Below are 14,688 nucleotides of genomic sequence, written 5' to 3'. Positions count from 1 at the left end.
CTCTGCTCCTACTCTCAGCATTGTTTCCTTTTTTTGGCCCCTTTCTTATTTACTAAGGGGGCGTTTTCACATGTTTTACCCCTACCACAAATATATTATATATCTATATAATTTTGATTTGTATTAATGTTTCCTTTTCTTGAAATTCATTTGTGTCAAGTTGTTCAGGAAGGCAAACACCTTATGCAAGATGGCTGGACTGTCAGGCAAAGTAATGTATCCCTTAAGACAAAAATCTAGTTTTTCACCCTCCAGCTGGTTCCCCCTCAGGCTGAACTCTTGGGTTTGAGCTGTTTTGGTACTTGCCAATGATTTACCTACCCCCCCCAGGATAAACTACAACTCAGACAGTGTAGAAGTCAGAAAAGCAAAGTCAGCCACAAATGGAGTGATACAGTTTGTCAGGAATCCAGCCAAACATAAGTACAAGCACTATTTATTGAAATAATAATGTAGCACTACAGAACCTGCTTTAGTGCTATAAATGAAACATCTTAATTACATCTGTCACGGAGCTGGCTAGTCCGACCGACTACCTCCGCTGTCTTGTGCTCCCTTAGCCTGGGACACCACACTTTCCCCGGTTCCCCAGGGACCGCTGCTGCTGCTGGGGAGATGGGCCGGCTGCGTCATCTTCTGGGTACCGCTGGGGAGTGATGCCGCCTGCATCCCCTCCCTGGTGCTCCTGCTGTTGTTGAGGAGGGAGGTCAGGTTCCTCCGGTCCCGGAATTAGGTTCTGCCGCTGGGGAGATGGACTAGCTGTTCCACCTCCCTGCTTCTGCTGGGGAGGCGGGTCGGCCGCTGTATCTCCCTGAATTCCTGCAGCTTTGGTAGGTGCTGGGCAGAGGCCAGCGATGCTCTGCCCTGTTGCCAGCGCTTCAGCTGGGGTTAGGGCATCTTCTGGGTTGGCCTGCCGCTGGGGAGGGAGGACCGGTTCCTTCGCTCCCGGACATGTGAGCTGCCGCTGGGGAGAAGGGCCGGCTGCCGCATCTCCCTGGATCCCTGTGACCATTGCAGGTGTGGGGCAGAAGCCAGCAGCGCTTTGCCCTGTTGCCAGCTCTTCAGCGGGGGCTAAGGGATCTGGGCAGACTGCCCAGCATTCTGAGGACCCAGGTGTGGAGACCGCAGTGTTATCCACCCCTCTTGGGTTAACATCCTCAGATGTAAAATCAATTAGATCCACAATCTCTGGATCCGGTTGTGGTGTAAAGTCACATAGCTCTGGTATCGGATCTGGATTAGCTGCCCAGTATCCCTCTGACTCAGGGGTGGAGACCGCAGTCCCATCCACTACGCCTGAGTCAACATCCTCAGATGACCACTCGATAACATCCACAGAATCACTGGACACTGGGGCATTCTGTTGAACGCGGTTGAACAGTTTTTTATATGCCTTTTCCAGTTCCCACTCCTGTGTAATTAAAAAGTCTAAATCACCTTTAAGTCCTAGTGCATCTGGGAGGTCCCACTCCCTGAAATCCCGGCTGTCCTCAATCCGCCACTCCACTGTACTTCCGAAGTCCGGATCCTCCTGAAGACTATACCATAATAATCCTGGGCCACCAAAGCCATAGCCCTCTGGAGAACATTCTTTCGCAGTTCCCCAATATGCTTGTTCTGTATACCACTGCAGAGCCCTATAGTGATCTTCCAGCTCTACCTCCTGTTGGTCCAGCTTGTCCAATTCGGATACCCATTGCTCCTGGGGTTGCTGTCCCAGGAATGACATCCATAGTTCCCGCTGGTCTCTAATCTTTTGTTCGGAGCTTGGAAGACACTGACCCCGGCATATCACAGCCCTCTGCCATAGTGACCGTCAAACCAGTTGCCTCAGATTCTGGTATTGTTCTGTAGGCAGAGTAGTGGTGTAGCAGGAGAGGATGACCCGCAGCAGCCCCTGGAATTCTGATACCACATCCATGTCCTCGTCAAGGCGACCGAAGTCTGCCGTCCTGTCGGTCAATCCCGGTAGAAAGTAAGTGTCCCTCAGACTAAGAAGAAATCCCGCCGCTTGCCACCAATGTCACGGAGCTGGCTAGTCCGACCGACTACCTCCGCTGTCTTGTGCTCCCTTAGCCTGGGACACCACACTTTCCCCGGTTCCCCAGTCACTAGCCAAGACTCAGTGTAGGGTAAAACCAAACGAAGACTGATTTATTTCTCACACACAGGGCTGGATATTTCCAGCAAACCATACATTAACATAAAAACAAGATATTGGGACACAAACCGCCCCCTTAATCTGCCTCCCAGAGACAACAGGGGCAGTAACGGGATTAACAATACAATAGGTGGGGGGGAGACTGATTTATACAACATTAAACTGAAAGAATGGTGGTCACTCCCTGGTGGCAGATCCTGGCTGTCTGCTGGAGATAATCCCCTCAGCCAGTGATGAGATGATACTGCTGGGGGTAGCCACAGAAGTCTTTACAAACCCAGGGCCCATAGTCAATAGGGAGGAGGCTGGCAGTCAGGCCTCTCCAGTGGTCCCAGTGATGGAGGCTTCCGTCACAACATCCATTGCAGCTCCCATGTGGCAACCTTCCAAAGCTTTGACGCTGAACACTGTGAGGCAGCTCTTCCAGGCAGCACTCGCAACACTGTTACCATCCACTACTCGCACTTGTCATACCCCTCCAAACCTCTTGCCATACACCCCAACATAGGTGTCCAGATTTGTAATGTTGGGCGTATGTTAACTTCCTGTTCTCAGGATCTACATGATTATGTATTCCCTGTTATGTTGTTTTCTTTCTATGGGTTGGAGTGAGGACAAAGGACATTACTGCAGAATCTTCAGTTCCCAAAACTAAATGTCCCTTAGACTTTCCAAAACAAGTAAACTGACTTAATAAAAAAAAAATAAGTGTAACTCTAAGACTTCATTTTGCCGAGTTACTCCTCCCTATTGGTGGAAGCCTTTGTAAGCCTAGGATGAACAGGAAACTAATCAGTGGTAAAACTTTTATATCCAAATGATTTCCCGTCTTGAACTTGCTTTCTTCTCCCTACTTATTCTAGGACTGTTAACACATTTTACCAAAATAGTTTTAGGGTACTGAAACTGTTAAAGGAATTACATCAAGCATAAAAAAGTATCTTGAGAATTAAGGCTCATAAAATCAGTTTTAAGAAAACCAGATAAACAAGTTGAGCTGTTTCTACAATCTTTATCATTCCCAAATTAATGTATTTACACTAGCTTTAGTCTGTGTTGTTTTTTTTTAGATATTTGGCTTAAATGTATGGGGTCATTTTATCTTGAATGAGTCTCGGATTACTATATTAAATTTTGTTTTAAAGAGGCAAAATAACCCGTTTTTTTTAAACAACATATCTCTAAACAATTCTGCTGAATGAATGTTTTTTTATGCTTCTTAGCTAAAGTTATGCAGTGGTTAAAAGATACACTATTAATCGCATAGCAATATTTCTTAAAGGGGAAATATTCCTACAAAGTATATTTTTTATTTTTTAATGCCTGTTGGGGTCTATTTTGGACCCTCGTGGGTTGTTCTGCAGGCAAATTCCAGCATGCATTTAAATTTTGTCTCACGTCCAGGTCCCACCATGGCTGCTTTATCCATTACATAGAAATTAAATCAAACCCATTGCTTGCAAATCTTAAAAATTCATACTGGCTAAGCCTGACTCTATATATATGCATTTATTTTTATTTTTTTAGCAAAACTAAGTAATGTGAATATAACCAAAATAGATGGCTTTTATTACACTTTTTCATTGATAGAAGATTCCATAGTGCTGTTACAGCGGCAGGGGGATATATTTTAGCATATTTTAATCCAAAAACAAAAAGCTCTTCAGGAATGTAAGTTTTCTGTGGGAGATGTCTTACTGTGTAAAAAGCTGTTAAAGAAGAACACGTAGCAATTACCCTTCTGTATTTCTCATACCCTGTCTGAACTTTTTTATCTTTATAACCTCTGACATGGTTAAGGGATGTAACGTAAGCTGTAATACCAGTAATGTAATATTGTATAAACTGTTACACCATGGCATTAAATAACTAAAGGATAGGGTTACATCCTGCAACGATTTCACAGAGTCTGATCCTCTTTGATTTCACAATAAGAAGAGATTAGTAATTATTACATACCTCATCAATATGCCCTACTGCTCCATAAATCTTCACTATCTGTCCAATGAGACATGGGAAATTGTTACCGATTTCTTTTAATATGGAAAGAGACCCAGCCAACGCAAGTGGCTCATATGCTGATATCTCTACAAATATATTAAGGATGATTTCACTGTAGCTTGGATCAGATAAATATTCAGTGAGAACAGGAACAATTTCTGTTAGAACCTAGGAATAAAACAAATAATATTAACATCTGCTATTTATCAAAGAGAGAATGTATACGTAAACAACTGTTGATGATGAGAATGAAAGGGTAAGTCCCTAATGTCATCACCCACTACTAGGTTTATATTTACCAACCTGAGATTCTACAGCTAAACACTTCTTCCATTATTATGGAATCTTATTACACATTCTTATTACACATTCTAAAGAGTCAAACACAATGGGCTTCTGAAAGGAAAAACTGTTCCTTCTAACAGTGGGGAGATCAGCCCATTTTGCATGTATGGGATCCTGAATGTATGGAAGCCCAAGCAAATAGTGGTGGAAGTGGACTTTATTGTTAAGAGGACAAAAATGGCAATTTGTTGCTTGACCGAAACAATCAGTTTGCTGTGTTCTGTTGACACATTATTGAGATGCTGGGGTTGATCTTAGTTCACATTGCTACCAACAACAATGTCAGAGGGGAATGGAGGGTCCTAAAGATTATTTTAGGGATTTAGAATATAAAGTTAGGGAATTGACCTCCAAGCTAGTAACTTGTGAGATACCACCTGTGTCACATGCAACACAAGAACATGGGAGATCAGGAAGATTAATGGACAGCTAGATTTTTGGTGTTTGGAGGGCTTGGGTTTTCAGTGCACTCGGCTGATTTCTCGTTCTTGGCAGTACTGATGGACTGCACCTCAGTGGAAGAAGGTCTAGTGTAGGAGACAGCAGCTGGACAGTTGGTGGAGACTTTCAATAAAAAGGGGGAATAAGGAATGACGTGATGCAGAGAGGGAGTGTAAGGCTCCACGGTGAAGGTAAGAAAAGGGATAGTTTAAATAATAGGGAGATGACCATTTTCAAAGTGGATCACAATTTCAAAATGGCAAATAAACATATCAGTTCAATTAAATGTACAAATACAAATACAAGAATTTTAACTGGTAAAATAGGTGAACAAAACTTTATAGCTGCAAACAAACAGTATGACATGATAGCTGGGAGACACTAATGATTAATCAATCATTTTAGAGGGTTACACACTCTTCCAGCAGGATGGGACAAGTAGAATGGCGGTGGAGTCTGCTTATATCTAAAACCAGTCTTAAATATATACTCCAGGCACTTTAATTCATACAAAAACTCAGTGCCAGCTTATTATCTTCATCCAAATGCATCCTTCATCCATCAGAAACCTCTCCCTCCCATTGCCTTGGAGATACATTTCTCCAGATGCATTTCCAGCTCAACAATTTGCATATGCAAAATACTTACTCCCAGCCAGCTCCAGCAATAATTGGCCCCTTCTGTGTATATTTTGCCCAATTGATCCCCTGGCCAGTTCGAATTCTTAAAACCGGTGCGGTCCGAAAAAAAATAAAAGGACTGCTTGCAGAGTCAGGATAGCATTGGGGTCACTTAACACATAGCGTGCGAGCAACGATTAAGACACAGTCCAGACTAGGTAGGTGTGTGCAATGTTAGTGTGTGTTACAGTCAACGAGTATGTTAGTGTGTATGTAAATGTATGAGTCTTAGAGTGAGTGTGTGTTAGTTACGAAGGGCAAGTACAGGCCAGAGAGCCGGAGGGTGCCAGCCCTCTCCTGTAAAGCACCCCTATTAAACCAATATATATATATATATATATATATATATATATATATATAGATATATATATATCTATATATATATATATATATAACAGAACCTTTGTAAGAATCCTTAAAAATAAAATTACAAATTTGTATTCATGTAATTACATAAATTAGATGAACAAAGCATGTAAATGAAAACTAAACCAGTCTCTTGACTATATTAAGTGTTTTGTTTCTTCTTTCACTTGAAAATCTATTTGATGTTTGTCTTGCGGTTTCCTCATTATTTTTCTTCATGACATAATTTCTACAAAATGTTTACCTAACTCTCCTTTTTCCCGCATTAAAGAGTGGCATACACCAGTCACTTACATAAGGGGGTGTTCTGGGCAGAGTCAGTACTATGTATAATTGAAACAATCTGTTTTAATCAAAGTGACTTGACACAGAAGTATAAAAGGGTGATTCAACATTCAAGCGGGCCTGAAATCTGCCATCAGTGACACTGTAAGGCTGCATAGACTGGGGATTCAAACTATGCCATAAAAATAACACAGACTGATGAACGACCACCCAAGAAATTAGAGGGGAAACAAGGCTCAAATATTCTTTAACTAGAGAACAAATCATCAAAGATTCTGCAAATCATACCATTCATTTTATTGTTTAATCAGCATTTAAGTAGGTAATTAATCTTTTTGTTTACACGTTCTTTTAGTAGGAGTTGTAAAGAATGAATTAAACTAGTACTGGCCTAAGAAATGGTTCCATATTAGTGACTTCGGCTTCAATGGGCATTCTCAGGTAGTCTGAACAACTAGGGAAAGGAAGTTTAAGGCATCATGAAATTTGAAGTGAAATGCTGATCATCATGCTACCTGAGCATGTCTAAGAGGTAACATTTTAATAAGGGAAATAGTATGATGAAATGCATGAGTGCAGGAGATAGGAGGAACATGAAGATCTGGACTTTGCATTCCTTTGAACAATGTCTGGGGGCTCCCCCTTCAAGGTCCATCAATAATGCTTCAACATGTGCTCAAAGGCTTTACAGACAACTAATTTATTTAATTAAGGAATGTAAGAAAATATACATTTAAAATATACTACAGTAATGTAATGATATGCTAACCATGTATCTATCATAGTTAAATGGAGGTCCTGTGAAGCTGCTTAAAATTTAGGCTGGACGGCATCCTGGTGACCCCTGGCAGAAGCACTACTTATAGGGAGTATTTATGAAGTTAGTGGATTAAGAATCTACATGTGTCAATCATGCTCAAATGCGGATGGAGTATAGGACAGAGCTAATGCTTTTTAACCTTTGTCTCTATCTGTGCCCCTATAAAATGTGATGAAATAAGCACAATTGCTTATGTGGTACATGCGGTCACAGGACTAGGGAGGTCTCAAGAGGTTACTTTAAAAAAAAGTATGCCAAAAGTGAGCTTCTACTGCAGACCCAACAAAGCTTTAATGATTTTGCCATGGTGTTTTCTGTAACAATAAACTATTATATGGTCATATCAAAGCAGTAATAATAAATGTTTTCTGGATTTATCTACCAGGTGAGACAAAAGCTGATGTTTGACAGACAGGAGTCAATTCACTGATGTACACTAATTTTTTATAGGGTAAGCCAAACTCTTTCTGCAGCCAAAGCTCACTGGGGTTGGCCATTGATAGTGAATAGTGAAGTGAGGGCGGTAAACCACAACTCTCCTGCAAACTCTCTTTAATGAATAAGCTCCAAATAAGTGTTGAAAACTGTAGATTTTGTCTACTGATCCTGCTTTTTTTTCTCAGTGATCAATTGAATTGGTACTATTTAGATAACTTTTTAAACACATTTTTTTAATCAAGAAGAAAACATTGTGAATATATAAAAAAATAAAATAATTCAAGTGTTAATGGTGTTTAAAATTACATTACCAAGAATGTGGTTACGACCACATACCCCTACCTGGGAGCAAATACACCATATAAAATGGAAAAAGGTATTTCATATATAATTGTTAACAACAAATGCTTTGGAAAACTCTGGGAACCTTGGCTAAACACATTTCCATTAAACAAATAAAAGAATGATGAGAGTTTATTTGCCCTGCACTGATTAATTCTAAATCCATATAGCTAATGAATACTATACTTTAATTATATTTCCTTACCTGGTTCATATATAGTAATGCATGAAATATTTTCAGTCATGATCAATGGCAGATAGTATTTTTCTCTTTCAACAGTTATTTATTGTTATTCTCATTATAAATGTTCTCAATGTATGTAATAGAAACAATCAATAACAAATACTAATGTAAAAATGAAAAATAAATAAAATAAAGTACAAATCTAGTTATAATTAGCTAGCAAATCAATATATTTGGGGGTAATTTTCACCTGCTCTTGTAAAAACAGGAGAAACACAATTTTAAAAAACTTTTTTTCCCCATTTTTAAGTCCTAAAAATGTTATAACCTTAAAATAATAATTTATTAAATTAGAAATAGGAGAATAGCCATCTAGCAAAAACTGGTAAAAAAAAATGGTAAAAAAAAATAAATAAATAAAAATCTCTGTTGTTTTGGAAGTCTTCAAGCACAAAATACCACTGGTCATCATGAAGGGGTTAAAGAGCCACCACAACATTTCAGAAGCCCACAGTCAAGACGCTGCTGTTACCTGTGGTTGTTTTTGTTTAGCAACTTCTTGTAATAACCGTAACAAATGATGCTGCTCGCTGTCATCTAAGTGAGGCATTTGCGAAACCAGTTCTCTCAGACAGGCATTTACTGGCTGGGGCTGCATCTCATATACAGATGGAAGCACTCGCAAAAGCATACTATTACCTACAAGACATTAAAAAAACATATGTGCATTAGAGAGAGTAACTGTTAATCATTACTAATGATTTCCCATCAAATCATGTATTTAATTTTTCACAAACAGCAGTCTCTGCCTTATCCTACAGTTCATTCTCTTTGCTCCAACTGAAATCATATCCTTATGTTCTCCACAATTACTTACTTTTAACTTTTTAAAAATCTTTCCCCTGCTTTTCCATGTGTCACTTAATTATCATATTTATAAAAACATGGAAATAGTTGTTTGGGTAGTATGTGTACATTGAATTCTGACTTATTCACAGAACCAATGATTGAATGTCATGCGCGTGCTCCTTTCTATTTTTACAGCTTTACTTTGTGTATTTGGGACTATTGCCAATGAACAAAGTTCTCCTACAGATATACAGCATATGGATGTTTAATATTTTATTTTCATTTGGCCTCTAGACTATGTTTTACAGTTCCCAAGCACCTTTCATATTGGTATTTCACACATTGTAGTTAACTATGTAATATATTCCATGCTCCCTTGTTAGCATTTTGCACACATTTTCAGTATAAATAGAATTGAACAATTCAGTATTATATTAAGTTAAGTTGTTCTCTGGAACAATGAAAAATGTAGTTAGAACCTAAAGAAATATTTCTCGTTGCTACTGTATTACGTCAAAAGGCAGTAATTCAAATGCAAGGCAGCCCTCCCACGTCTGATTATTTACTGCTAAAAGCTGGAAATCCCATACTACAGATAGGAATTAAATACAGCTGAAAACGTGATGGCGTTAGCATGCTCTTTCCTAATGGGTTCCTAATAATGTTTGAAAAAAAAGTAAACCACTGAGGTTACCAAAGTTCTAACATATGACTAATTCCCTAATAAAGCAGAAATTTGCAAAAAGCAACCTCTTTTCAGACTGTTTTCTATTGCTTATTCTCAGACTGAGTCAAGAAGAACTTGAAACCAAAAAACAAAAGGATAAACAATAAAAAAAACAAGTTAAGCACAGAGTAACAAAAATGTTAAAAGTAGTGTATGTTTATTAGATGAAAACATTTCAAACAACATTGAACTTCACATGATGTTATGTTTAAAGTCATGCCTGGTTATTTACAATAAATTGTATACACATATAATTTTTTAGGCTTTTGCATGCAATTTTAGTGTGAAAGAAGTAACACGATGTATTCAGAGATCCAGGGCTGTAACATAAGGATGACGTGTGTTAAGAAAGAGAGTTTACCAATGTATAAGCATGGTTCATTTCATTCTACATGGAGCCTGGTCTTCTCCATGAGGTTGAAGGACACTAATGTAGAGAATGGCTCATGTTCAAATGCAGGATGTCAAAATAACGAGTATATCCTACTAAAATCCATGCTAAATAAGCCTGTGAAATATCAACACATTCAAAAACCTAAAATGAGACTCAAATAAAAGAAGCAAATACAAAAAAACTATTTAAATATCAACAACTTGATTCTAGCAGACAATTAGCGAGAGCAACTAGCTTTTACTTACTTAGGTTGCAAATCAAATACCACCCTCACGTGAAAACCATGTCCAATTGTGTACATAATAGGTATATGGAAAAATATGATTAAATACACTTCCAATGTAGAGCTGCTAACTCTTTTGACTCCTCAGATACTCTTACATAATCAATCCCAAAACAAGAGACGCTCATACATAAAAGGTAAAGCAATATATTAAAATATTATATAATTATTATATAAAATAATATGTTAATGACAATGATCATATGTCCCTTTAGTTAAAACTGCATGTCACTGGCATACACATATAGAATGAGTAGGCACCACTCCAGCTAGTGGAATACTTTGTGCGTGACTCAACAACATGGGAACAAAACAGAACATAACAGCTAAGTGTGTTTTTTTATCATTGCATTTATCTGTCACAATAGATAACATATTCTACATCACCTAAAGCAGACATAATATGGATGACATGCATTATTATCTTTTATTCATAAAGCGCCAACAATTTATGCAGCACTTCTTACAATACATATAATCAAGGGGTATGGCAAGACTAGAATTGACATACTAAGACAACCCGATCTATTAGGTAGAGAAGGCCCTGCTCACAAGTTTACAATCTAGTTTAAAACAATGTGAAATCTGAACATTTAATTTATGATTTAGGGACATCTCCAAAATACTTGTGATTTGTGCTCCTGTAAAATATACGGTAAAAGACACAGCAATGGGCTAGCCATCCATTCAGTGTTTTAGCCCTATTATCATAACTGAACTCCTCCCGTGGTTTTAAGCCTTCAACACCATATAATAAAAGAACTCATCCCAAACAATTGAACAAGTCGCTAAAAAAAGAAATAAAACATTGTCTTATAGAGTAACTACTGTTAGCTATAGAATCAAGTTTAAAATAATATGGTTATTCAAACATAGACAGCAGTAGTATGAGCATTGAAATCTCCCCTGTCATGCTAAAACTATGTAGTAAGACGATCTTGGTTCCAGACTGTTACAGTTTCTGTCCTTAACTGTGCTTTAAAACTGGAGAGGGTTTCCATTTTCCGGTCCTGTGTTTAGTAGCATATAAATCCAACAAAATACTTCCCCTGTACAATAAAATGCCCACAAATATTTGTATTTTGGTGCAGATGATGGGTCTCTAGGAGAGATCATTCATAGACCAGGGTGGGTCGATGTGCCAACCTACTCCAATGTGGAAGACAGACTTGATCATCCAGCATGTAGCACAGAACATGAACACTCTTCTTCCTATGCTTTCATAACAAGGAGAGGCCGTGCAAAAATCCATTTGTCATGAGAAGCATTACCTGCCTGAGAGTTAAAACTAGGAGAAGATTTCCACAGCCTGGTTTAACTTGGTCTGCCAAGGGGTCTTAAGTTATATAGGCATTTATATCGGTCAGTCAGGAATAGCAGCATACAGATCAGACAGAGCTCAACTGGGCTTTATTTTTATAGCTTCGGTTTTGAGGTTCAGAATGTTCTAAACATGAGTTCTTATGATGCTACATATGATCCAAGAAAATGCTTTTGCTTATGATCCAAATCAAAAGGGGCTTTGTCACATACTATCGCATATATTGTCCATCAATAATCTATGTATGTAGCATTTTATTCATTTTTTATTTATGTAACTGAGACTAATTAATCTCACATAACCAAAAACTATATATTGACTAAGTAATGAGAATTTAAATGGGGTAGCCATGTTTATTTTTCAGTTTTGAAGTTTGAGTCCTTTCACAATCCTGGAAACTCTATCTTGATAAATTACGTGCAACAAAATTACTGATAAAACCGCTGGCATGATAACATTCTATAGAAGGTGACCGCTGATGTAAATGTATATTCCTGGCAAGCAGTCTTCTAATAATGTTACGATTCAGTAAATAAATGCAAGTGCAACAAGATGGTTTATATACGGAGAGTATATGTATAATGTGGTGTGGAGCACTTTAAGGAATAGTTTTCTTCAACATGAAAACATTAGTTTCATATTTTCTGACAATGATCAGCAATAAGAATGTAGTTAACATTTCAGTTGAAGGCGGCAGCGTATAAAGCAGGCAAAACATATTTATACCACATCACTCTCTGTGCATAAATTATTTTCCTGCGTAAAGGGCTGGATTTACATTCCCGGCACATATAGATGTAAAGAATGCTGGCAGCCTCTTACTAAAAATAAATACAATTAAAAATACAGTGGCTTTGCTGGAGGGAACAATTGAAAAAAAAGGAAGGACAGATGGAGGTAAGGGGCCACAGCTATCAATGGAATATTCTTGCTGATTTAACCATTCTATTGGTCACTATGGTGATTAGACCCCTTTTCACCAAAATAGTTACCGTATTTATTGGCGTATAACACGCACTGGTGTATAACACGCACCCCCATTTTAACAATTTGAGTAAGAAAAAATAATTTTAACTTGGAAGCTATGAACTTAATGTTGGAATAATATTTATTACATTATAACATTTATTATAACATTTATACCACTTATAAGGCAAATATGAAAGAAAAAGCACCTCTTTGAACAAAAAAACTGAACAAAAAAAACTTCATCAGAATCACTGCTATCTGGGAAACCACACACACACACACAGTAAGACACACACAGTAAGACACACACAGTAAGACACACTCACACTCAGACACACACGCTAAGACACACACAGTAAGACACACACACACTCAGACACACACAAACTCAGACACACACACAGTAAGACACACTCACACTCAGACACTCACACTCAGACACACACACTAAGACATACACAGTAAGACACACACAGTAAGACACACACACACTCAGACACACACACACACACTAAGACATACACACACTAAGACACACACTAAGACACACACTCCCTAACCCCCCTTCTCAGGATCCCCCCTCTCCCTCCCTAACCCCCTTCTCAGGATCTCCCCTCTCCCTCCCTAACCCCCCTTCTCAGGATCTCCTCTCTCATTCCCTAACCCCCCTTCTCAGGATCTCCCCTCTCTCTCCCTAACCCCCCCCCCCCGGTCACTTACCTTCAACTCCTGTGTTGGAAGCGTGAGGCGTTTGTCTCGGGTGCCGGCGCTTCACTGCTGAGCGCCGGCGTCTGACGTCATATGCCGGCGCCCAGTGTGAATCGCCGGCACCCGAGACAAACGCCTCACGCTTCCAACACAGGAGTTGAAGCGCTGAGGCAGCAGAGGAGTCCTGGATTTCTGTCAGTCAGGGGGGCCCGAGAGTTGCCGAGCGGTCGTCTTCACCAACCGCTCGGCACCCCTTGGGCCCCCCTGACTGGCAGAACTCCAGGGCCCGGTCGCAGTTGCGACCCCTGCGACCCCGGTAGTTCCGCCACTGGCTGTAGGATTTATCGGCGTATAACACGCAGGTAGGGTTTCAGCTTCATATTTTAGTTAAAAAAGTGCGTTATACGCCGATAAATACGGTAATACATAACCCCCAGACAGACGCCAAGCCTGTCCTTATTCCAGATATGAAACAGAACCAACGACAAGGAAGCAGGCCCTTTCTCTATCAGTTCTAGATAAACGCAAATATGTTATTATTAGATGATAAAATGCAACGCTCTTGTATTTGAAATACAAGAAGTAAGGTAGTGTTTCAGCAGTTTCCCCCAGAAATTACAGTTCTCTATAATTTCACACTTTGTGCGGCAGGAGCTTCATGGAAAAGCCCACTCAGTCACGCCAGAACCATTTATCAAATGAAGAAATATAGAGCCTACCGATTCATCGAGGGACAGTGTTACAACGGGGCACACTAAACCATCTGCAGCAGTACAGGGGGCAGCCATGGTGTCCACAATGATTATTTTCCTTCATTGTACTTATGACATTAGAATCACAACATGGAAGGCCCTGTTGTTATCATTTCAAATGCTACAATACCCTGGTGGTTTCACTGCTGGTAACAGATATGGACATGAATAAAGGGCCAAGATGTTTCCAGATCAGAGATCTCAGCTCTAGGATTGGGTTTCTTCTTGTGTGTTGGAGGGTTAAGGTACCTTCCAACATTCCACTTATCCAATCTGCCATCAGAGTTATTAAAAACACCCCTGACTGTACCCTTAGCCTACTTCATCTTTTGATGAGCAAACCTAAACCCTTCTTTTGATCTTAATGATAAGTCAGATTTCATAACATGTGTCAGTGTAGAGCTAACTATAATGTTAAGGTTATTGAGCATGTATAACAATGTTACAAACAAGTAATCTCTCAAATTGAGTCTGACTGGATAAGCAAAATAGCATTCAGACTAAGGAAATATTTATTCTTATCTGGAACAGTTTAGTACATGACCTGTACCCCAAGTGAACAATGCAATGACATATCTTGCACAATGTCCAATATATTGTACTTATTAATATGTGGGACAAA

General features: G+C 39.2%; 1 protein-coding gene across 3 annotated transcripts in view; it reads right to left on the bottom strand.

Moving 5' to 3' along the window:
• VEPH1 (ventricular zone expressed PH domain containing 1) overlaps positions 1 to 14,688 on the bottom strand; it is a 138,080-nt gene that overhangs the window by 75,420 nt on the left and 47,972 nt on the right. For 2 of the 3 annotated variants that reach the window (XM_053461392.1, XM_053461391.1), the window contains exons 5-6: positions 8,596 to 8,762; positions 4,121 to 4,330 (exon numbers count right to left, since the gene is read on the bottom strand). In XM_053461392.1, the coding sequence (XP_053317367.1) occupies positions 4,121 to 4,330; positions 8,596 to 8,762 (377 nt within the window). The remainder of the gene's footprint in view (positions 1 to 4,120; positions 4,331 to 8,595; positions 8,763 to 14,688) is intronic. The other variant, XM_053461393.1, reaches the window with a different exon arrangement.

Source organism: Spea bombifrons, chromosome 3 (assembly GCF_027358695.1).
Source record: "Spea bombifrons isolate aSpeBom1 chromosome 3, aSpeBom1.2.pri, whole genome shotgun sequence".
NCBI lineage: Eukaryota > Metazoa > Chordata > Amphibia > Anura > Pelobatidae > Spea > Spea bombifrons.
Note: the sequence above shows the minus strand (reverse complement) of the source record. Positions and strands in the feature narration are given on the sequence as shown.